The sequence below is a fragment of the Bombus pascuorum genome, chromosome 4 (genome assembly GCF_905332965.1).
Source record: "Bombus pascuorum chromosome 4, iyBomPasc1.1, whole genome shotgun sequence".
Lineage (NCBI taxonomy): Eukaryota > Metazoa > Arthropoda > Insecta > Hymenoptera > Apidae > Bombus > Bombus pascuorum.
The window spans coordinates 18,024,280-18,048,582 of record NC_083491.1 but is presented as its reverse complement, the minus strand read 5'-3'; the positions used below and the strand labels follow the sequence as shown (position 1 = coordinate 18,048,582).

At 32.8% G+C, this 24,303-nt stretch overlaps 3 protein-coding genes and 1 long non-coding RNA gene across 21 annotated transcripts in view; 2 read left to right on the top strand and 2 right to left on the bottom strand.

The window, feature by feature from the left end:
• Window positions 1-194: 194 nt before the first annotated feature.
• On the top strand, window positions 195-2,750 carry LOC132905954 (etoposide-induced protein 2.4). 2 transcript variants are annotated; one of them, XM_060957728.1, is made up of 7 exons: window positions 195-295; window positions 750-825; window positions 1,110-1,285; window positions 1,375-1,630; window positions 1,720-2,063; window positions 2,140-2,214; window positions 2,290-2,750. In XM_060957728.1, exons 2-7 carry the CDS (start codon window positions 811-813, stop codon window positions 2,375-2,377), a joined length of 954 nt encoding a protein of 317 aa, XP_060813711.1. In that variant the 5' UTR covers window positions 195-295; window positions 750-810; the 3' UTR covers window positions 2,378-2,750. The 2 variants fall into 2 exon arrangements, with proteins under 2 accessions (XP_060813711.1, XP_060813710.1); XM_060957727.1 differs by having other exon boundaries at window positions 227-825.
• Window positions 2,751-2,819: 69 nt separating this feature from the next.
• LOC132905952 (transforming growth factor beta regulator 1) lies at window positions 2,820-6,909 on the bottom strand. Of its 2 annotated transcripts, none has more exons than XM_060957724.1 (5): window positions 6,126-6,909; window positions 4,560-4,788; window positions 4,168-4,444; window positions 3,878-4,097; window positions 2,820-3,807 (listed from the first exon to the last, which is right to left on the bottom strand). In XM_060957724.1, exons 1-5 carry the CDS (start codon window positions 6,153-6,155, stop codon window positions 3,634-3,636), a joined length of 930 nt encoding a protein of 309 aa, XP_060813707.1. In that variant the 5' UTR covers window positions 6,156-6,909; the 3' UTR covers window positions 2,820-3,633. The 2 variants fall into 2 exon arrangements, with proteins under 2 accessions (XP_060813707.1, XP_060813706.1); XM_060957723.1 differs by lacking the exon at window positions 6,126-6,909 and adding an exon at window positions 4,918-5,259.
• LOC132905956 (uncharacterized) overlaps window positions 5,243-24,303 on the top strand; it is a 323,066-nt gene continuing 304,005 nt past the window's right edge. The window contains exons 1-2 of the long non-coding RNA XR_009657901.1: window positions 5,243-5,360; window positions 5,440-6,162. This is a non-coding gene — a long non-coding RNA (uncharacterized LOC132905956). The remainder of the gene's footprint in view (window positions 5,361-5,439; window positions 6,163-24,303) is intronic.
• Window positions 15,851-24,303, bottom strand: part of LOC132905944 (CUGBP Elav-like family member 2) — a 356,624-nt gene continuing 348,171 nt past the window's right edge. For 14 of the 16 annotated variants that reach the window (XM_060957702.1, XM_060957698.1, XM_060957697.1 and 11 more), the window contains one exon: window positions 15,851-23,766. The gene's annotated coding sequence lies outside the window, so the exon portion shown is untranslated. The remainder of the gene's footprint in view (window positions 23,767-24,303) is intronic. The other 2 variants (XM_060957700.1, XM_060957701.1) reach the window with 1 other exon arrangement.

The following is a 24,303-nucleotide window of genomic DNA, read 5'->3' as shown; positions in this document are numbered from 1 at the left end:
CTAAATTGGGCATAAAGTATATTTGTAGTAATTAGCGACCGATAATTAATTCTTCATCCGCGAAAAATTGAAGAAGCTACTTTACCAACACGCAATCCAGCCCGCATTCCCGCTAGAGTCGCTATAAAATTGGGACAGTGCGTGCCATCTAAGAGGCAACTAGAACATTATTAACCGGCACGAATGGAACAAACTTTTAAGTATATTTACATATGTACATGTATAGATATATATGTATGTTAAAATATGTATATTGTTTAGAATTTACAAGTGTCCAAGTAATTATTAATTATTTGTGCGTATAAATGAATATAATATCTCAATCCTTTGATCGCTTAAAATTCTTGTATATTTTAATTGCTAATGGCAAGATTTACTGAAAATCGAAAATTCGGTAGTGACCTTTATACCTCTATTAACATAATGTTGACCTTTGCCTGTAATGAAAACCAGTCAGTTGATATATTTTTGCAAAAATGTTTTTAAAGTAAATTTGCGGAACATCACAATAATAGTTTTACGTTAATTTAATTTACAGCACACATTTGTATGCTTTGGAACAAAGATATCCGTCAGTTAGATATTTTTACTAATATTAATGTTGAATGACAATATATGTACGTGTTTGAAATGTTGAAAACTCAATTATTTCGCTGCCATAAACATTTTTTCTATACTCGCTTTTAGTGTGTTATCATATTGTTCCTGACATTGACAGCTATGTTACTTCGAAAATGTTTTTTTGCCAGATTGTTCAATATATTTCGACTATAGATTAATTTTATTCTATTGTGGATATCATCGTGAAATATGGATAACGTGACAGTGAGTAATGAATTTTATTTTCAATAAAAGCACATGTGTCTCTAAACCTTTATATATTATTATTTATCTTTTTTCTTTTTTAATTATGTTTATATCTAAATTTACAGTCGAATATGCTATATACATTTTTGTTTTATATGTTTTTGATAATACAAGCTTTGTGTCCATATATACATGTATTACGCACTTGTATATTTAAGAATTAATAATTAATTTTATACTGAAATGATTTTTGATGATATTTATGTTATAACATATTGATATATATTGTTTTATAATTCTAGGGAATAATACGTGCCATATATCGAGGATTTGTAGATAGCTTAAAGGGAGCTATTGTTTTATTTTATATGGACAAACGTATTAATGAAAAATTACTTAAACAACCATCTTCTAAAGAAATTAATAGGAAAGACATAGTTGCTGCAACTCCTCCCCAAAAACATTTCAATCAGTTAAGGTATAGTTTAATTATAAAGTTATGCAAATCATACACATATACTTTAATTATAAAATACTAATGTTATGTTATATATGACACATTTTCAGAGAATCAAAAGTGTTGAAGCGAACAATTCAATGTTGTGCTTTAAATGGTGGTGTATTTTGGGCTAGCATATTAATCTTTGAATGTGGTTTACTCCCATTTCTTAAGTACTTATTGACCATTATATTTGGTCATTCACCAGGGATGGGTATGACTGTATGGTCTTGGATGAAACCATTCCTGTCATTAACTTTTGGCACTGTATGGGTACTACCACTATTTGTGCTCAGTAGGATAGTCAACAGTTTATGGTTTCAGGTATGAATTATTTGATCTCAGAACGAGAAGCTTTGGCCAGTAACCATTGAAGGTTAATATCATATGCTATATATTTGTAAACCATATAGGACATAGCAGACAGCGCTTATAGGTATAGACAAGGGAGACCATTACTTTTATCTAGTGTGAGCAAGCTTGTTGCAGACACGCTTTTCAGTATATTGGTTCAAGCATTATTTTTGGGTCAAGGAATGTTAGTATCCAGGATTCCGTTACCTCCTATAGGTGAAATCCTTGCACTTATACATATGTGCCTTTTATATGCTCTCTATGCTTTTGAATACAAATGGTTTAATATGGGTTGGGAGTTACATAGACGATTGAGTTTTATCGAGAGTAATTGGCCATATTTCGTGGGTTTTGGTCTGCCATTAGCAGTACTTACCCAACTGCCCAGTTCGTATGTAATAAGGTAATCAATCGTTTAAAATGTTTTGTCTTCCTTTTTATGTGGGAACTTTTAACGATTAAACTATCATTTATTTTAGTGGCTGTGTATTTTCTATACTATTCCCATTATTTATTGTAAGTGGAAATGAAGCAGTACCTGTGACTGGTGTATGGTACATATTTTAATATTAATAAACCATGTACATACATATAATAATTCACTTCATAATTTTAATTCTTTGTTTTAGCGATTGTCCATTAAAACTATTTTCGCCTGTAATTGCTATTGCAAATACACTTTTCAATAAAACGATTGGATCCACAAACAGGCGGTGACAGAAAAAGATATAACAAATTTATGTGGGATAATAAATATGTAGCAATAAATTGTACCTTTTTAGGTTTTCACATAAGTTTTATTATTTTTTATAAGGCATATGCTTAATTAATTTTTTTTTTGTTAACTCTTACGTTGTCTGTGGGATTGTGAATGAGGTTTATATTTTCTTAATTTTCTTTATCAATGTAAACAAAATTAACGATATAACTTATGTACTAATAACGTTATTTGTAAATAGAGATACATTCATAAACTATGTATGTAAATATGCAGATATGAATTGTAGTAAGAAAAGTCTTTGTAAATGCATTATATTGAGTAAAATGTTCAAGACATACGTTAACGGTAAAGAATTTATAAACTTGGTAACATTTAAAAAGTCATTATAAATGTTCCTTACTGTATTCCAAAGGATAAAAGTAATTTGCAATTTTATACATTTTTATTATTATCATTATTAAATGAAAAATATAATATGCTTGGGTAAAATAATTGTATAAAATTTGTAATACTGTTTATAATTTATATCACTGGAAAAATATAAATATAGTTGCTCACACATTTGTACAACAAAAAATAATTTTTTCGTTAAACATTGATTGATATATATAGTATAGTTATTTATTCATTCTTTATTTAAATTTGTGGAGATATGTTGCTTTATACAATACACAAACCTTGGCAGATAATATTAATAATAATTAATATTTAATAGTAATTTGTTTCTATATTACTATTTCTAATTCTTAAATCGTAAAATACGTAATAATATCATTAATTTAATATTAATTATAATTGTAAAATATTTAATATTAAAACTAAAGTTGATTTATTTAATCACATTCGTTAAATAGCAAAAATTATTTTTACGACAAAATCTGTTTACATTGACATGCAATTAAAATTTGTTTAAAATAACGTAGTTTCATAATAATACAATGCAATCAAAATTATAACATATCCAGTCAATATTTACAAGATAACATTCTCCAAATAACAAATTATTTATTGTAATTTTATTTATATATTATTTTAATAAGGTGAAAGTAAATTGTTTTATATACTATATGTAGCCTAATAAATAGTACAAAATAATTTTTGAAATAAACGTTGCAAATTTTAACAGATTTTATATCTTTTTATATAAAAAATTAATGTATACATAATTTAAAAATTAATATTCAAACAAATACATAAAGTAGAATGTTATTTTTTCTGAAATTAAAAATTCTTTTTATTAACAATATGAAAGTCACGAGAGAAGCTCCTGAAGAGCTAAAAGGTCACTATCAGATGGTTCTTCTTTAATTCTGTACGAATTTGCTAAAGCATAATGCCTATGTAAAGCAGCAAATCCAAGTCCTGGATCTGTTTCTTCTTCCATTATTGGACTTGTTCCTCTTTCCATTGGTTGATTCTTGCTTACCTAAGATTTGATTATAATTTCATTTATACACAGTTTTAATCATATGTAAATAAAATATTTAATTACATACTTCGAAACGTTGTTGTTTATACATAGCCAATTTACGAGTTCCAGGTGTACTTTGTATAAGATTTTGTATAGTAGGATGTGAAATCCCAAAAAAATCAGCACCTTTCGGTGCTATTGTACGAAGTGCAAGAGAAATTGCCATTAATAATTTGGAATGACACTCATCAGGAGTAGAGCCAACCAGAGGCTGATCTAGATCATTATCAGATACAATTTCAAATCTGCAAGTAATCGTAAACGTTGTATATTTATATACATAAAATTATACTGATTATTAGTGTCACTATATACCTTGGTTTTGGTCCACCATCTAATATCTTACACGTATATAAACTTTTTGTTCTTACATCCCTTAAATTAGCATATACCCTAGTACTGCAGTAACCTACTGGATAAATGAGATCCTCTGTATGATAAGCTATTCTGTCCGATACTACTTCTCCAAGGGAGTAGACAGTAAGATCACCTAAAGAAATAGGAAATATAGGTCTCCCATGGACATCCAATGGTATTAATTGGACTACTTTCCTCGCAGTTTTATTGTAACGTTTAGCCTTATTTTTTGTTTCTAAAACAAATAATAGTTTTATATTACTTATTTTTTTGAGTTGCTATACAAACAATGTCTCAATTACTTGGAATTATATTATATTATACCTGGTGAATTTAGAATACTTTCATACCTGAGCCATCAGTCGAAGCTCTTTTCTTTGCAGTTTTTTTAGGAGTAGAGCATTCTGGATTAAGCGAACTAGGATTAATACTGTTTGATTGAGATCGAGCTATCATAGTAGAAGGATCTATATCTCCCTGTTGTTGACATAATTTACGTAAAAGAAACAGTCTCTCTTCTTTTACAAGCATAAGATTTTCTTGCATTTGTGCAACTTGGTCACATAATGCTGCATTTTCCTGTAATTATACATTTATTCAACACTTTTGTAATAACCAAATTTTGTTATTGTTCTCTTTTACTCATATTTTGTTTAAAACAATAATACATCATCGCAAAAGAAATATTATCATAGTAAATAATCTTACGAATACTGTATCCTTTATGATCCTTTTTAACCTTCGGTATTTCCTTTTGTATTTTAAATTTTGTTGTAATTCTGCATTTTTTTTAAATTCATTGTAATAGTTATCATAAGTTTGAGTCATTATGAATTCATTATATTAGACACAAAATATCGAAAGAGGTTATGTTTAAGAGGTTAAAGAGTGATGTTTGTGATTATTTTTTATCATATATATTAGTTTATGTCTATAACTAAGATAATGCGATAGTTAGTATAGTAAGTACATATAGAAATGAGTAGGAAGATCGCCGATGTAATGTTTAAAAAGTCAGCGAAAATATGCGCAATAAAGGGCCTCTAGCGGTCAACAGTCGCACTATATACACATTTCTTCCCAGCTGCTCTCGGTGGAAGTACTACACGACAAAATGGGAAATGTGCATTTGTACAGGTGATTAATAAAGGGTAAGGGCGAAAAAATGTACAAATTTCTTCAAAGTGATGAAATATTCGAAATAAGTTCATTTTTTCGCATTGATTACAGAAGCGATAATTTGAATACCACAAGCTACCGACATGAACATAAACAGCAGCAGCGATATTCTCAGAAATGATTGACAAGAGAACACAATAAAAAATAACATCATTTCTTGTAAAATAATTATATAAAATGTATTTAAAAAGAGTTCCTACAAATCAGATTGTAATTTTGTAATTTTACAATAATTTCATTCTGTCGTTTGATCGATAGAACTATAACAACTCTTCTTATATGGCAATTGGAAATGACGATCAAAAACTAGTATTCATGGTGCGCGACGCGGTGGTGTGGCGCAGCGTTTTACTGATAATTTTCGAATCTTCACTCGTCAGTACATAACTTTAAACGTTTGCTTTCAGTCAACTTCGTACGGGCCGGTACGAATTCAGATTTCTCATCTCCTTGTGTATACGCATATTTCTCCCACCAAGCCAAAGCACCGGAGAAAAAAATGTGCATACAGTTCGATCCTTTGACCGCTAGGGGTTGGTAATTCGTGGAGCATATTTTTGGCTAAATTCGTAATTTCCCTATTCATCTTTGGTACTTATGTAATTTGGAAAATTTATAACCTGAATTATTAAATGTAATAATAATACAATGGTATACTTTCATTTATTTAAAATGCGTTAGCAAAAATAATTTTGTATATTAAATTATAAGAACAGTTTTTATATTTTTATATTTACCAGAGAGGAAATGAGAGAGCTCACGCCCATTGTTCTAGTTCTACACTACAGATGCTGCACCACGCGGCCAAGAACTGAAGTTCTACGCTAGATATACAAGAAACCATTTAGTTCTTCCACAAATAAGCTATACTCGCTGTGATTCTACGTTATAAGGGCCTATTTCATTATACGGTTTTATGGAAAACTATTATATTTGATATAGACAAATATGAGAATAACAAAATCGCACAATAATTAAACTTAATTGTCTTAGAAAGAGAAATTAATTGTTTAATTTTTTTTAGAGAAGAAAAGAGAACCTTTCCTTTAAAACCATAATGGATCAGTAGAATGGTCAGTAGAATTTTAGTGTATTCTTCATACACAATATCTTTGTAGCTTTAACATTAAATTTACTTTCCTAGCGGTAATGTTTCTATATTATAATAAAACTTGAATTTCATTTTAATAGTAATTTCAGTAGTTGATAGGCTGCGAATAATATTTCTGACGTGATGTATATGTTTTGCATGCGTATTCGTTTACAGAAATGATAAAAACAGAAGAACAAGTTATCTGCAGACAAGATTCGATGTCATGACTAATTTGTTCATTAGGATATTTCTCTGTAAGACAATGCTACGAGCGAGTTTAGAATAGTCGCGTTTACAGCACGTTATGATGATTTAAAAATACCGAACTTGCGTAGTTTCGCTTCGACGTTCATCTACATTGACGATTGTACAAAGAATGCCCGAATATGCTAAGCATCGCACTTGCAAAACGTTGGGGATCATTAGCCTACGACGGCGGAAGGCCTAATTTATAGCGATAATTTCCATAAGCGAGAGCACACTAACGTTTTTCCTGTGTTCGCCCTACAACCGGGTACAACAATCATCCTCTGTGTTTCTTCCTTTGCTTTCCTCTGCGGTCTTCCTTTTCCAAGGTTGCGGCTCAATCCGGCGCCCATCCTGGTCGATGTATTTGTGGTCTCTAAGTCTAATCCAGGAGCGGTTACTCTACGACCACGCTCTACTCTCGTTAATCGCTTTTCTGTATACAGAAATAAATAGATATACATACATAGATATTCGTACGATTCTCATTTCCGTACTGTTTTGATAGTCTTCTGGAGGCTATCGATTCTTGTAAGAGAAAATTTCTATTTCGAGTCACCGTGATCGTCGTACTGATCATTGTGGTTGCGATCCCGGCTTGCCTCGAGCAACAGCGGCTATCGATTGGAATCGTCTTACTCCTTCTTGTCCGTTCTCTACATCGTTGTATTTCTTGTATTTCTACATCTTGTATTTCTAAAGCAGCGATTCGTTAATCAACTGCATCAGCACCAGCTCTACCATATATAACCAAGCATTTTCTCATCTTTATTGTACCTGTGCGTACTGTTCCTTTTGCGTCTTTCGGTTTTCCGGAGCGAGTTACGCAATATTCTTCCGCAGTGCAGCCCAATCCGATCTACTTCCTCTTGCACCCTTCCTTGCGCGTTTCCTCTTGGAGTTCGACTCTCAGCCACGGTCAGTCCTTGAAGCCTACCAACGCTTGCTTTGGCGTAGTGGTGGCGGCGACATCCCCTATTGTGCATTGTATTCGATGTACTTTGCATTTTCTTCTCCTCGGGACCTCAGTCCTGCGAGCCTCTATTTACAATGATAGTGACGAGAGCGTTAACGATTGTCTTATTGTACTGTTGGTACGGTCCGTTCGCCCTTGGGTTGATCGTTGGGTGACTCTCAAATTACAGACTCCCCAAACTGTAAAACTCGTTCCCCGACCACTAATTATCCCAATTATCTCTTTCTGAGGTAAACCTTGAGGAAACTAAGTTTAATTATTGTGCGATTTTGTTACTCTCGTGCTTGCCCATATCGAACAGAATAGTTTTCCTTAGAACCGTACAATGAAATAGGCTCTTGTAACGTGGAACTACAGCGAGTACACCTTGTTTATGGAACTAAACAGGTTATTTGTATATGCTAACGTGAAACCAAACAGAGCAGCAAACCTAATTATATAGGTTCTTGTATATGCTAGCGTGGTATAGCTTCAGCGCTTCTTCGTTAGAGGCAGCACTAGTCCGGAAACAAACGGAATTATAAGCGTGGGCGCTCTCATTTTCTCTCTGTATTTATATACATACAGTGCTGGACAAAAGTATTGGCACAGCATGATTGTTATGATAGAAATGCTTATAACTATTAAACAAATTGATTTAAACAAAAAACTTTTTGACGTATTTATTTATTATCTATCCTAGTTTATTACATAACAAGAGCAACAATATAAATAAAATAATACGCAAAATAATAACAAAAATATATTTTTTGAACATTTTATGGGTGGACAAAAGTATTGGCACAGTAGAATATTTACGCTTATAACTAATTACATAATAAACTTCTAATATTTTGTTGGCAGTCCTTTTCTTTTAAGGACTTCCTTTAATCTTCTGGGCATCGAGTGGACTAATTTTTTAGTGAATTCAGGTACAATATTGCTCCATTCCTGCAGAAGAACTTTCTTCAGTTCAGACTTGCTTGTGATATTATGTTTCCTAATTCTTTTTTCCAATTCGTTCCACACGTGCTCAATGGGATTCATATCGGGACTTTGAGGTGGTGTGTTTAATGTGTGGGCAGTATTATATATTATCCACTGACGAACAATATACGCCATATGTTTAGGATCTCGATCCTGCTGAAAATAGAAATCCCTGGGGAGGTTTAATTTTTGAGTACTTTTCAAAAGATTTTGCTTGAGTATATTTAAATATACATATTTATCCATTATCTCATCAATGAATATAAGTTCTTCTACACCCGATGATGCCATACATCCCCACACCATTAAACCACCACCCCCATGTTTCATGGTGGCTTGCAGATTCAGTTCGTCCATCTCTGTGTTGGGTTTTCGCCATACTAATATTCTGCCGTCAGATTTAAAAATATTAAACTTACTTTCATCTGAAAACATGATCTTTTCCCAAAAATCAGTATCTTTCGTAACAAACTCTTTCGCGAATTCCACTCTTTTCTTTTGGTTTATTTTACTGATGTAGGGCTTTCTTCGTGCTGCACGGGCAGAATAACCGGCATCCTTCAATACCCTACGTACAGTTTTGGTACTTACTTCTTTTTCACACTCAGCTTTTAACATCGAAGCAATTTCAGTCGAATTAGTTTTTGGATCCTTCTTTACAATATTTACGATTTTCCTTTTTTCTCGAATTGTTACCTTAGAAGGGCGACCACTCCTAATTTGATTCTCTAGATTTTCTTCACTTTTAAAGCGTTTTATGACTGAACGCACAGTAAAACGACTTCTGTTTATGATTTGTGCAATTTCGTTGTAAGATTTATTCATCTTATATAAATTTAATATTATTTTTCTTTCTTCAATTGTGGTTTCTTTCGTTTTTCTAGACATTATTACTCTTTCTTGGTTTTTTGTTGTTTAATAACTGAAGTCTCCAGTTTCACTGATCGAGTGTTATAATTAAGAAGATTAAAGGAAGTCCTTAAAAGAAAAGGACTGCCAACAAAATATTAGAAGTTTATTATGTAATTAGTTATAAGCGTAAATATTCTACTGTGCCAATACTTTTGTCCACCCATAAAATGTTCAAAAAATATATTTTTGTTATTATTTTGCGTATTATTTTATTTATATTGTTGCTCTTGTTATGTAATAAACTAGGATAGATAATAAATAAATACGTCAAAAAGTTTTTTGTTTAAATCAATTTGTTTAATAGTTATAAGCATTTGTATCATAACAATCTTGCTGTGCCAATACTTTTGTCCAGCACTGTATATCATTAAAAAACTACTGAATTCCAAAACTTTTTAAATTCCATGTTTAAATATAATTTTTCTTTTTACCAATATTATTATCGCCAATATCGCATTTAATTGTTAGTTTTCTTATCTGTAACTGAATTAAAATTTTATGTTTTTAAACTTGTAGTTTATCTTTAGCGCGTTAAAGTAATTTTAAAGTAAAATATTATTATTTATATGTAATATTTTCTGATTAAAAAAGTTGAAGAAAGGTATTGCCCAAAGTTTGGGACCTATCGTTTAGAAATAAAAAATATCAAGAGTATTCGTTCAATAAAATTTGTTCGTCCTTCATATAGCAAATCATAACCGAATTTAAGTAGATTTTATAAAACGAAATCTTTTACGAAGATTGGTTCTCAGACATGGAAGGGAAGAAAAAGATTTAAAGTTTATTTCGAAAATACGATTTATTAACCTGTCGAACGTAAATTCTGTAACGCGCGCTCGCACGCACAATGTCCTTTCTGTCATGTTCATCTCTAAGTACATTCTCACGCACGCGGTATACAAAATCTATATTGTTACTATATTTAAACATCGTGACGCGTAGCTTATCCATTTAGACGTACACTATCCTAGGGATCGTGTTTTTAAGTTACTATGATGATTACAGTAACTCAGTCCGTCGAAGAATTTCCTTTATGCAATTACACGCGAATTTGCCGAGAGACACGTGCTTGGGTACATCCAAGTTATCTCCCTCGCTCTCGATTCCTTTTTTTCCTGTATGTACTCTATTAATCTTTACTCGTGTTAATTCATTACCGATATTCGTTAGAAACGATTATTCTTTTTGATAAATTTACTATACAAATGCATTTGTTGTTTTTTGCGCTTTAAAGAGAGAACGGGAATCATCGTTTGAAGTAGTTTTAAGATTAAGAAGGAAAGAAATTACGTTCACTTTAATATTCTGTCGCTATATCCTAATTTTTACGTATTTAACTCTAATTACTTTTATTTTATACTGTATTACATCATATTATTTGAAGATGGAGTCAAATTTTAAACTAAATTAAAGTATTAATTTCAATAAAAGAAAAAAAGCAATAACTTCATATTTTTTATACCTTTCTCTATTATGTTAGGGTACCTACTATATTTTTCATGAAATGAAATATAAAATCTAATTTCGATGATTCCCAATCAATAGAACCAACGAACTCATTCTTAATCGCACCTGTAATCTCCTTTACTGATTACAGCATCAAACGACTACTAACCGACTAACGCGTCAGTTATTACTAATATACGAATTACAGTTGCGATCAACAACTAACTGTTCGTCGATCTTTCTCAAAAAATGTATATTTGACAAAAGTTCAAAATACAGTAAGAGTGAGGGAGAAAAAAGTGTGTACTCGACTTCACTCAGGGCACGTAAATAAATATACATTAATATAATCGAAGGCTCAGCGACTCAGGGGAAAAGTGGTACAAGTTCATTTTTCTCAAAACGAGATAAGAACGATATATGGACCTGTTATTTGTCTGGACAATTTTGTTTCGAGATTTTGTCTTTGTGGAGTAGTATGTATATTATGTAACGTATTGTAATATTCTTCTGAAATTCAAATTTTCGTCACTTGTACTACTTTTCCTTCGAGTTCCTCGATTAATTGTTCGAACAACTGATACGACTTTGAATTGTATCCCAGAAATTTTTTCCTAATTTCCTACGATACTCGAAATAAATAAAAAAAGGAGAGAAAAATGAAAACGAATAATTCTGCTTGGAGTTTGGATTTCATTTTTGTCGGCACAGTCCATGCATGGTTTACGTAAGTACAACGGAGATCACTGTATGGAACGAATTATAGTCAGATATACATATACATACATACATCTATACGGCAGAGAGCAGTTTTCATTCTTTTCCAGATTTAACTACGTACAAAAAATATCCTTATCAGTTACATACGCTTTATGTACACAATGTACCTACGTGTTTCCTCCGATGATTGTAATAGTATAAGTGCGTGTGCGTACTGTACAACCTGTAGCCTATTTAACATCCAAACGAGAAAGATCACAATTTATGTATGTTTTATCTTTTCTTTTGTTTTTACAGAGACACGATGTCGAGTATAAGATGACACATAGTCTCTTTATACAGTGTGCCGCAAAACGACTTCGATCAAAATAGTATTAGCTTTTGTATGTCTTGAGGGTTTTTTAGAGTATATTAATGAATTTGTTGTCAGGTTTTCAAAATTTTCTATAAAATGATACGAAAGTCGTGTTTTTTTCTTTTAAGCGTAATTCAAAAGTTATATGAAAGACTTTGACACTAACTTATAAACATTGTGAGAAGATTCATATTTCATTTTGACAGTGCGAAGTATTATTATAATCAAATACATACAAAATATTTTTGTATTATGCAAATTGTACAGAGCGCATGGACAGTATAGGTAAAATATACGCAATAAAAGAAAATACGGAAATATAGTACTGTAATTAGTATAATTAGTACTAATTGAATCATTTAAATGCAATTGTTTACTTTTGCGACACACTGTATATAGACTTTTAATTTCATTTTATAGATTACACTTTTCTCTTCCGTCGTTATCTCAATTTACATTAACGAATTATGTGGATCATTCCATCTAACTCTCTTCTATCTAACTGAACGATATGACAAAAACGTACAGTAGCGGACAAAAGTTTAAGACGATGATTTGTAAACCGGATTACAAACATCTTATACGCATATTGTTCTTCTATTCGGTTTGTCTCTTTGGAATAACGTAGCTGTATGTTTGACCTTCGTAACCTCAGACAGTCAGTTGTTAAATACAAACAATGTAGGAGTTACAACAGTTAGTTACCGCCTAGCACTTGGAAACAGTGGACATTAGTTTAAGACGATCTGTGTAAAACGTGAGTACGAGTACAGTTTTTGAACATTTTGATTCTGGAATGTCAAAATCATTGTTTAGTGTACCTTTTATTGCTTAAAATTCATTTAGGTAGGAACAGACTATGGGTAAATCAAAGAATTTACTTGAAAACGAAAGGGAACAAATCGTAAGGCTGCGAAAGCAAAGTAAAACCTTCACCGAAATAGCAAATATAGTGAACAGGTCAGAAACAGCTTGTAAACAAGCTTGGTATAAATTTTTAAAGACAGGCATGTATTGCGATCAACCGAAAAACGGAAGACCACGGAAAACAACACCGAAAATGGATCGCCGGATTCATCGATTGAGCGAAAAGGATCGTTTTCGTAGTGCAAATAATATTGCTGCGGAGATAAACTATGAAAACGATACACAAATTAGTGCTAGAACTGTTAGGAGAAGATTAGAAGACTTTAACTTAAGAGGACGAAAACCCCAAAAGAAACCACTGCTGAGTTCTAGGAATCGAAAAAGACGACTTGCATTTGCTAAAGCTCATAAGCATTGGACAAGTGAAGATTGGCAAAAGGTATTGTTTTCTGACGAATCGAAATTCAATCGCGTCTGTTCTGACGGGATACGGTACGTTAGACGTCGAATTGGCGAAAGTTTGAAAACACAGTGCGTTTTAAAAACTCTTAAACATGGTGGTGGCAACGTTATGGTGTGGGCGTGTTTTTCTCGAAGCGGCCCTGGTCCGATATGTCGTATCAATGGAATTATGGACCGTTTTCAATACAAGGACATACTCAAGAACACAATGTTACCTTTTGCACGCAACAATATGAGTGATGATTTTATTTTTCAAAATGATAATGATCCGAAGCACACGGCTCGGGTTGTGAAACAGTTTTTTCAAGAAGAAAATATCACCGTGCTGCCGTGGCCGTCGCAATCACCAGACATTAACCCAATCGAGAATTTGTGAAGCATCATAAAAAAGACAGTACAAGGTTATAAACCGAAAAATTTAAATGAACTTTACTCTACGATTGAAACAGCCTGGAATAATATTACGGTAGATTAATATAAAAAATTAATAGATTCTATGCCAAGAAGATGTACCGAAGGGATAAGAAATAACGGATATTGAACAAAATATTGAATTTAAACAAAAATTGTGTATATTTTTTAACCAAAAATTAATATTTTTTGTATAGTCTTAAACTTTTGACCGACGAAATATTATACAGATTTCGTTCCTTTTTTATAACTTAGCTATTGAGCAAAATATCAAAATGAAATTTTTTTTCTAAGTGTACAAACAAATGTACAATTAGTTAATACCAAAAGTAGAACACCGTATTTATATTTTTTATGGAAAGTAAATCAATTATTTATTTCTTCCATTTCGTCTTAAACTTTTGTCCGCTACTGTATATCTTCGACTCTTGTTGTCCATAAACGCCCCTTTGGCCTTCCTATTGGCGTGTTTCGTTCGAAAATATTGCGATTCTCGCATCTTTTCTTCGATCCCTTTGTACATATTTAGAAGTCTTATTCTCTGTATATATATATAATGTTTTTTATGTATTTTGCGCGTTCTTCTCATCGATGACAATTTATATTATTGGAAATATTTATTGTATCGTTTGAATATCAAACACGCTATCAATTATATCTCTTCTGTTATTAATACTAGGGAAATATAAATTAATTTTAAGCTATCCGTACAGTGCGATTCGAATAAATTTCCACGAATCTAAAACATACATGTATCGTGTAGTGCTAACTTTTATTGCCGAATGTGAAAATCAATTAAAAATATTTTTTCTTATAAAAAATATTATTGCGATTTTACGTCAATTTTATAAAGGAGTTACACGAGCTAGTTTTAAATTTGAGAGTGATACGATAAATATTTCCAGTAGCATATTTTGAAATTACGTAGCTTTAATTATCGTAAATCGATTTCTCTCATCCTCTGTTTGGTTTCATTAAGTAAAGGGTTCAAAAGGGCGGATATACATTCTCGTCCTAGCGAAGAGCGAATTAGTTAGGCCGAACACAATGAACATTCATGAAGATAGTTATCAAAGTTGTTATTACAGCTGGATTATGTTTGACTATGTACAAAATTTATACAATGTATAAAAATCGTTCTCGCGTGGCTCGGTGGTTAGCACCACCATCATCTTTTCTTTTTCATCTGACGTTCGTTCGCCTCTGTTTCGTTGCGATTAACGTTTTATTAACTGTTCCAGCACGGTGGGTACATACATTTGAAAAGGCATGAAACCATGAATGCGAGATTTTAAAGAAATATATATATATATATATATATATATATATATGTACGTATATACATATATCAAATTTGAATTATTAATTAATTCATTCTCATCCCGAGTTTAAAATGTTTTTCCGTGTAAAAGAGTTTTTCACAAGTGAAAGATTATTCGGTAGTTATTGATATTCAATTTTTAAAATATTTTTAGTATTATGTTGTCCGAAAAGTTTCTTTCGTTTTACGAGGAAATAATAGACACACAACGATTTTTGTTTTATATTATTTTGTCGAATTACGTACGATCCATTTTGTTCTGTTGAGATAAACACCGCGACATTTCACAGACTTGCTTTCACGTTTGTATGAAGATGCACTATTGTAAATAAAACATTTGCGAAAGAAATACACTTTCCGGACAATCCAATATTTAATATTCATGAATAGACAAATAATTGAAAGGTTGATTGATGTAAAGGAATATTAGCCGTTAAAATCAACGTTTCTTAAAATTAGATTTAGAACCACTAGTTATTATGTAAAAGGTGTCAGTTTTGGTAAAATATTCACAGTATCAAATGCGTTTAAGTATTTCTGTAAATTTTTCGAAGATCATGGACGATTGCTGGATAAGTTAATACGAACGATTCTCGTATCTCGTCGAATAGACTGAACGGATACTTCGATTCCTACCTTGAGCGTCCATCTTTTTGGATCGTTAGATTATCTTCATAACAATCCGCATTTTAGTATATTATTCAACATCACTTATTTGCATAATCAAGTACTTACACTTGAACATTCAGTTCATACAACGAAGGGGGATAATGATAACGATTAATGTAAAACTTGGTAGGAAATGCGTTCAGCCGAAATGTGATCACTAATTTCACTCGTTGTAGTATTTTTTTAACAAGTGCAACATAATGTCTAAGAGTCAAACATGTTGCAAAATTGTATCGACGGTATCGTTGCTAATCAAGTCGACGGTCTATTCGAATGTAATTTTTGTAATGTAACTTTATCGTAAATTCTTTTATAGAGAGATAGAACTGAGAAGTGTTTTGGAAACGACGACTGACAAGTAGATGGGAGTTCGAGGAATTGGTATGATGGACGGCAATAAAAGCAAAGAATAAAATTAAACCAACAAAATAAATACAATGTATTATTACTTCAACATACGCCACATGCTGATCTCCGGTATACCACAAGAAAAGGATAAATGGGAAAAGAAAAAAAAGAACATGTTTAAGATCGACGGTATTTACTTTTCCCTTATTACGTCGATCGATCATGATAGTCGGAAAATACCATTGATGCGCTAACAATAAGAAGATACAGCGAAAGAAAAAGAAAACAGAGAAAGAACAAAAATATATATATATATATATATATGCATATATACATATATATATTTATATATATATATATGTATATGTATGTATATATATAATATATAAATATAGATATTGAAACAAAAATTAAACGGAAAACAAAGAAAAAAAAATATGTAGAACTATTTTTTCTATAAACGCAAGCATTTTAAACGTAACGATGGGTGACGCGGATGATCACGTTCAACAAGAACGATTATAGCGCACGTAAAATATACATTGATTATTTGTACATGTATCTCTATACGCACATACACGAAAGAAACACACGTAATGCCCAGGCGTGATATACATATGCATATATATCTATGTGCGTGTGTGTACACATATATATACACACACACACACATATGCATATATATACATATATAGGTTGTTTGCATTACACGCGCACACACACATACGCATGATACACACGCGTGTAGAGCCTTTATAGTGCGCAGGGACAGAAAAAAGGATTTTGCTATTAGTTTGCGGTTTTGGCGGTGAAATTTGGTTTTTCTTTGATTTTATTCACGATCGTTTTCACCGTGGTGTTTCTTTCTTTCTTCTTTTTTTTGTTTTATTTCAGGCGGTTGATCGAATTTCGTCGATCTTCCACGCGAAAGCATATTCGGTTCTGTCGTGATCGAGACCTCGAATGGCGATCATCCATTTCTTTTTATTATTGAGAAATTTTGGCGCGATAGCATTTTTTCTTTTATCTTTAGAAACTTTTCGTATTACCTACGCTACGAATGAAAGGTTGAATTATTACAGAATTTGCTCAATTTAAGATACAATCTCTATCTAACTATAAGGCCGAACTATGTTCTTTTATACATAATATTGCAATTTTTATTTTTTCCTTTGCTTTATTATGTATAAATATGAAACATCAATCGATTCTCAACGCATGCTGTTTTCTTAATTTTGAACATCAAATTATCCTGGTCACTTTTGAACGATCGTCTTTCGAGTCTGTTCATAGCACATATTAACGCGCTGCATTTTTTAAAAATTCGCACACATAAGAGCACCAAGGAAAACGAACGCGGTTAGACGCACAACTCTAAAATTACAAAATAAAAATAGTAATATTAATAGTAATAGTAGAGCAAAAAATTGAAAAAAAGAAAACACGTTCTACGGAAAAGAAAAACAGCAAAATAAAGTACTATAATCTGTTAACATTGTAGGGATGAAACATATATACATATATTCGTTGAACATGATAACTGTTACGAATTATGCATACATATTTGGCATTTAAAACGAAGAAAAAAAAGAAGATAATACATAATCGAGCAGTAATTAACCAATTGCAGCGCTATTGACAGCAATGGTAGTTACGATAATGCGAAACGAAATAGGATCATACACTTTATTTTGAATTTATACACGAGCCACACAATAACCAAATTTATCGACTTCGGAGGTAATCATTTGGTTTTTAAAAAATTAGACACTAATTATATATTCTATTATTAAAATTAAGAATTTTTCAGAAGATGGACCAGTTTGGTTCTTGAGTAGCTCGTATAAATTTATATATCTCTGATATTCACTGGACATGCTGAAATTCATTAAAAAAAATAAATCATACAAAATATACAAAAAACTGACATTAAAAAATAAATATGTAGATTTCTACAATCGACAAGTACGACGATTTATTAAGTACGTTTAACGAGTGATCCTTGTTCGTTTCATTTTCTTGCGAAGCTTTCGTAAAAATCGATCCAAAAGTTTTTTATTGCACCATGATCGAAGTAATTCGCTTAGCGTCACAATTTTCATCTAACAAACAAAGCTTCTACGAATAATAATAATAATAATAATAATAATAATAATAATAATAATAATAATAATAATAATAATAATAAAATAATAATAATAATAATCTAAACACCATTCCTATAAATAATAATAACATATAAAAGTAATAATAATGATAAGAATAAAGTTTTACAATAACGATACCACCAAGAATCGTATCTATAGTAATAATTACGTCGCAATTAACATTAATAATCTACCAACAGAGTAATAGGGGTAAATTGTAATGATTCAACTAATAGTAACAATTGTAATAATAATGAGGACAACGATAATAATTGGTAAAGTGGGGTATAGCAATAATAATAAGTATAATCGTACTAATGGTGATCAACGTAGCAGCACTGTTTTTCCCAACCTTTTTCCTTCATTTTTTGTTTAACAACGAAATCAACATACGTGCTGAAGAGAATTTGGTAAATGAATGAAATATAAAAAAAAAAAAAGAAAGAAAAATATGATGCTATATTAATTCATAATGTTACTTCTGACTAGGCTCCATTTGTATTCACGTGTACAAAAAACTTAAGAAAACGTGTAACTCCACGTAAACAATTAATTAATTGTTATATATTTATGTATATCGGCTGAACGTGCTTGTGTGTGAAAGAGGAAGAGTTAGTTGTTAACACGGTGCGTAAGTACATCGATTAATTAAAGAGACGTCTTTGGTAATTGGCACGGAATATGACGCAACGAACACCTACGTTACCATCAATATGAGATGATCCATCAAAAATCGTGCAAGATACGGTCGAAAGTATCGTACAAACGAGTAGGAGAATGACTGTTTATGGATAAATAAATTAAAAGCGCAGGATAAAATATAATCAATGTTAAATAAACATGGAGTGACTGATAAGACACGAGTCTGCGGACATTATTACGAATTTTCGATTTGATAACTTATGGAAGATGGCTCCATAGCTGACTTCGATGCTCCGAAATATTTTTAGGTTCAATTTGATGAAGAGGAACATGTGATCGTGAATCGGTGGAAGCATATCGTCCGAGACGATAGAGAAGCATATGGTTCTACGTATGTAATAACCATAATGTTCGACGAGATTATGGATGAACCAAGCTTTTGAAACGGTATTTGGGCGGATTGATTTATACTGTATATGTACATATAGGTAGGTATCGTCATACCTCAGATAAACAGCTGAAATTTTGCTCACAAAGATGTCAATGGATACCGAATGAAATAGAAAAGACTGTGACGAGATGTGGTTTCATTATGGATTCGATCTCTAATTATCTTACATACTTTGAATAAAAGTTGTTTTCATTTCCACTCTATTCTGTTTCCGATCTGTTTTTAATGAATCATCTTACATATTACTTTACTCTTCTCTGCAAATATGCAAAAAGTAAATGTTCGTTGCTCCGTTCATTTGGTTTGACGCGTGCGTGTAAATCGTGTATTAGTGTCGTCGGATGACGCTTAAATTATTATACTTAAAAAGAGAATTTTCTAAGAAATCAGATTCTCTAATCGATTATAGCTATAAATTGAAAATTTCAACGGATCCTTTAATAATAAAAGGATAGGGGAAATGACGAATGGACGATTCGTGGAAATGAGCAACAGAAAGAGAGTCAGCCATGATCGCTTATGCACTTCAGCTGTTTTTCGTTCTTCGATGTATATAACGATAGATAGATTTTTTAAATCATATCCACAAGACAAATCCAGGCGATTCAACTATGTTATTTATTAGTCTCTGTGATTCTAATTACTCGTCGATCCTAGAATCCATCATCAACTTTTTCCCTCGTGCACAAGTCAATAAGTGATTCGATATAAAAAATAATTTGATTATACTTTGCAACGAAATTTGTCTTGTTGATACGGCTCAATTTATGAAATTCACGATCATTTCGTGTAAAACAAGCGATCGGATCTAGTTCAAGTCGAAGACGAAGCTTTTGCTACATCGTTCTCTTCCCTTTACGATTTTCAATATTTTCTTTTCGTTTAGAGGAAGAGCTTGCGATGTTTTATTAGCGAGCCACGATTCATTTTTCTTGATATTTAAATAATATAGTGACACTGCAGATGTAGCGACGCTATGTAAAGTCTTCGTTGAACTGACAATAAGAAAAATTTAAGGAACACGCAGACTGGATTAGCTTTACCGTAAAAAAATACCAGCTATCATTTTCGGACTCTTCGAGATCCTGTTTCTCTCTTTTTCATGTTTTTCTATGCAGGAATCGTATGCTTCTCTAGGTTTACAATGAAATTAAGTACCTTACAGTGACGCCGTTGAGTTAATCTTGCATCAGTAACGACGTAAGTGCTCTCGTATAGAAATTCTGAACCATTAAGGATCAATTAAAACTTCTAAATTCTTAACAGAATATATCCTGACCCGCATTCTACGTCGTTTTTAAAAACTTAAACACTATACAGACAAGAGACAAAGTTAACAATGTACAATGATTTCCTGTTACGTACTTCGTAAAATTATTTATATTTGTCGCATTTAACGTAACAAAAATGGTTACTGACTCAAGATTAATTCGTATACAATCACATGACTTTCCAACATGTGATCACCATGTCAACAATAGTAAACCATTTTTCGAATGTTCCCAATTTTCTTCCGTTTTCTTCTCATTGTGTACTCACACGTACAATTTTTTCTTTTACCCGTCAGTACGTATTTTGTCTACAAACTCGAACATATGTACTGGAGATCATAATTAAAAACGTGAATCGTAAGTACCTCCTTGGTACGAGTGATGAAGAGGGGAGAGAAAGAAAGAAAGAAAGAAAGAAAGAAAGAAAGAAAGAAAGAAAGAAGGAAAATTAGAATGATCGCGTGCACGCTAGTGAAGTGTCACCTGATGAACAATTTCGTTTGTTTCGCGTTTCTTTCCTTTCTTATGATTTTCTTTCACTTCAAAATCTTTGCATCATTAAGTTTCTCATACCACGCTTATTTCTATTATACATACATACGTTAAAAAGCGACCCTAGTCCAATCCTATATACGGTATAACGTTATCACAAAGTCATTAAAAAATGCTACTTATGTATTTCGTTTTTCCCTACACTTCGTTTTGTCTCCTCTGTTCCAGTTTTGTCTTTTTTTTGTTTTTGGTTCTTTTTTTGGTAATCTTTACACCATTATATTATTTTTAATTTACAACAGTAAATCGGACTCTGCCCATTTCGCTCGGACCATGGTATCTTTTTTATTTTTTCGTTCTAGCACATTTTGCTTGCATTCATCTCGTTCTATTATTCTTTTCTTCAATGGTTTTCCCATTTCCTACATACGTTATTTTCTCTATTATTTATTCAGTTAGAGTCACTAGAGTCAGCACTATAGTCACCAGTGCGCGTTTTTATCTACATATAAACAGGCGCTTCGCGATGCTGACAGCGATGCCGAAAGTGAGCCGATAAAATCGATTCTCAATCGAAGAGCGAACTCGGGCGCGGTAGTATTTTTCGTATTATACAATAAGGTATACAAGTTCCGTCTCACAGAACGAGCATTCTTGCTTTTGTCCCGTTTCCTGTTTTCCTTTTTTATTTTTTTAACGGCTAGTTAGTGATTGTACGCAAATATTTCTTACGCTAGAGGTCCACGGAGAATTCTTTGCGATCTAAAATTGATTCTTGTCTGTTTTCCTTCCATCACTCGTTTATTTCGAATCGCTCGTAAATTAAGCGACTGAAAGATCGTGGTAACTATACCCTATTTTTTCTTTCTACAGTACCTTCGTATCAGCTTTAGATCGCATGGCTCGCGCGCGCGCATACGCACATTTTCGTACATACACATGCACAGATATATGGGTTGCATACATTTGCATATGCTATGTAATATATATATATACACACACATACAGAGAAACAAAGAGATAAAGTAGCGTGTGTTACACTTCAGAGTTGTCGCCACGTACAAAGCGTTGCCGAACTATGACAGTATTATACAAAATAAAGAGTAGCCAAGCGGTGTTTCCATTGCAGTTTCGAACGAAACTAAAACGATAATAAGATGAAAGGTACAACCGATTTTTTTAAATTAAGGAATCAATATCAAAACGATTAAGCAAGTCCTATTTAATATGGAAAAAGAACCGATCAAATTTCTATCAGAATACGTATTTGGTTGAACATGTCAAGCGATGGTCGCAATAGATTTTTCGGAATAAAGGGATCTAAAGTGGTCACTGATTACTGCGTGCATCCGTTTACTGTGAATTTGTTTAATCCATAAAAACTCAAGCTTTTATTTGATCCTGCATTGTAAAATTGTAAAAATAACGGATAATATGTAATTGACTCGTTCAGTAAAATTGTTTTGGATCGCAACGTTGACTCGTGCAGTTTGACTACAGCTATCGTGGCAATGGTATCAAAATGTGCACCACCAAAACCCAAGGTATAGTTGGTAGATTGGATTAAGGTAGAGTCTACCTATACAACTAAACCTTGTTGAAATATTTGTTAGAATCACTGTTATCCCTAATTACGCACAAAGTGGCGATGTAGTAAGAGCAATGTTACTCACTAGTGAGGTTGTTACATCGCCAAAAGATACATATGTTATGGCATTTACTATAAGTAATTATAAACTGGTTTTGTGAAAAATATAATTAAATATATACACACATACAGAGAAACAGAAAGATAATGTAGCGGTGTGTTACAGCTTAGCCCAAGGAACATAAAAACATAGTGATCGATCGGTAGTGCTCCGGCTTCCGCTTAGCTACTCTTTACATGCTAGTTCGATTCTGAACGATGATATATCGTCGTTTCCCTGGTCTCTCTCGAATTTTTGTAACACGCGATCGAGCGTTTATTTTTCCCACGACGATTCCTCGTTTCCGTTTCCGCACCTCGACTAATTTCGCACCGACCTGGTCCAGAGTTTTTAAAAGCTGGCCGATGATCGTTGAGGACTCTTCTCTTTCTTTCTCTCTTTGTATCAGTTTTTTTATTTATCACGGATCAGCGCGTTCACAGATTGTAACTCGCCACAATTGACAATCACTGTGCTGCCATTGTGCTGCTATTCCCGGTTAAATGTCGTACTGACCAAGCAGTGGTGACCGTAGATGGAAACGGTGCACGCATAGGTGGATGGATTCGTTGGAGGAGGTGTTGTTTTGCTTTTCTTCCAGGGCGGTCGTGTAGGGAAAAAGAGTAGGAAGCATCGTATGATAATACAATGGTGTATATGTGGGAAGTAGAGCGGGCTGCCGCTTCTTGTAGAGGAGCGAGAGTGGACAGGTGTATACAGGTACCGACAGACACAGAATGACTGATCAAGAGGTTGACCAAGGAATCGTGACTGATCGACTAATCGATTGACTAATCGATTGACTGATCGATCGAACGATTGACCGATTCGACTGACTGAGACATGGCACGGCGACTCCGATCGAGAACACGGTCACAACGTCACAGGCCACCTGCTGGCACACAAACAAACACACGGACAGGTTAGTCACCACCACACACCAGATATGTAGGATATTACACCGCGTAAACGTGCACGGTGACGAACCAGCGCGACGATCATTCAAACTTTCTTTTTAGAACCTGCGGAACTTTTCCCTTACGACTGTCCGCGTTTCGCTGGTTTCTGCTTTTCCCAACGATCCTGATAGGTTTGCCAACTTTCTCCTTCCGTGTTCTTTCCTTGATAAGGTTGAAAAAAAGATAGCAAACATAAAATGAATATATAGGACTAGCGAGTTCACCGAGGTAGATAGTAGCGCTTTGCAACCCACCAGAATTTGCTAATGTAAATGAGTCGAATAAAAACACCGTCGCAGGATCTTGTGGATATAACGTCACCGCGCAACGTGTACACAGGTAGTTTGTCGGTACATCGTTCCTATGTAGGAGCGACAAGGATCTATTCCGTTTTATTACTTTCTAATAAAAGAAATATAATAAGGATGGTAACGTTATCATTTAATCAGTCTTAATGTTATTCGATTCTTGTT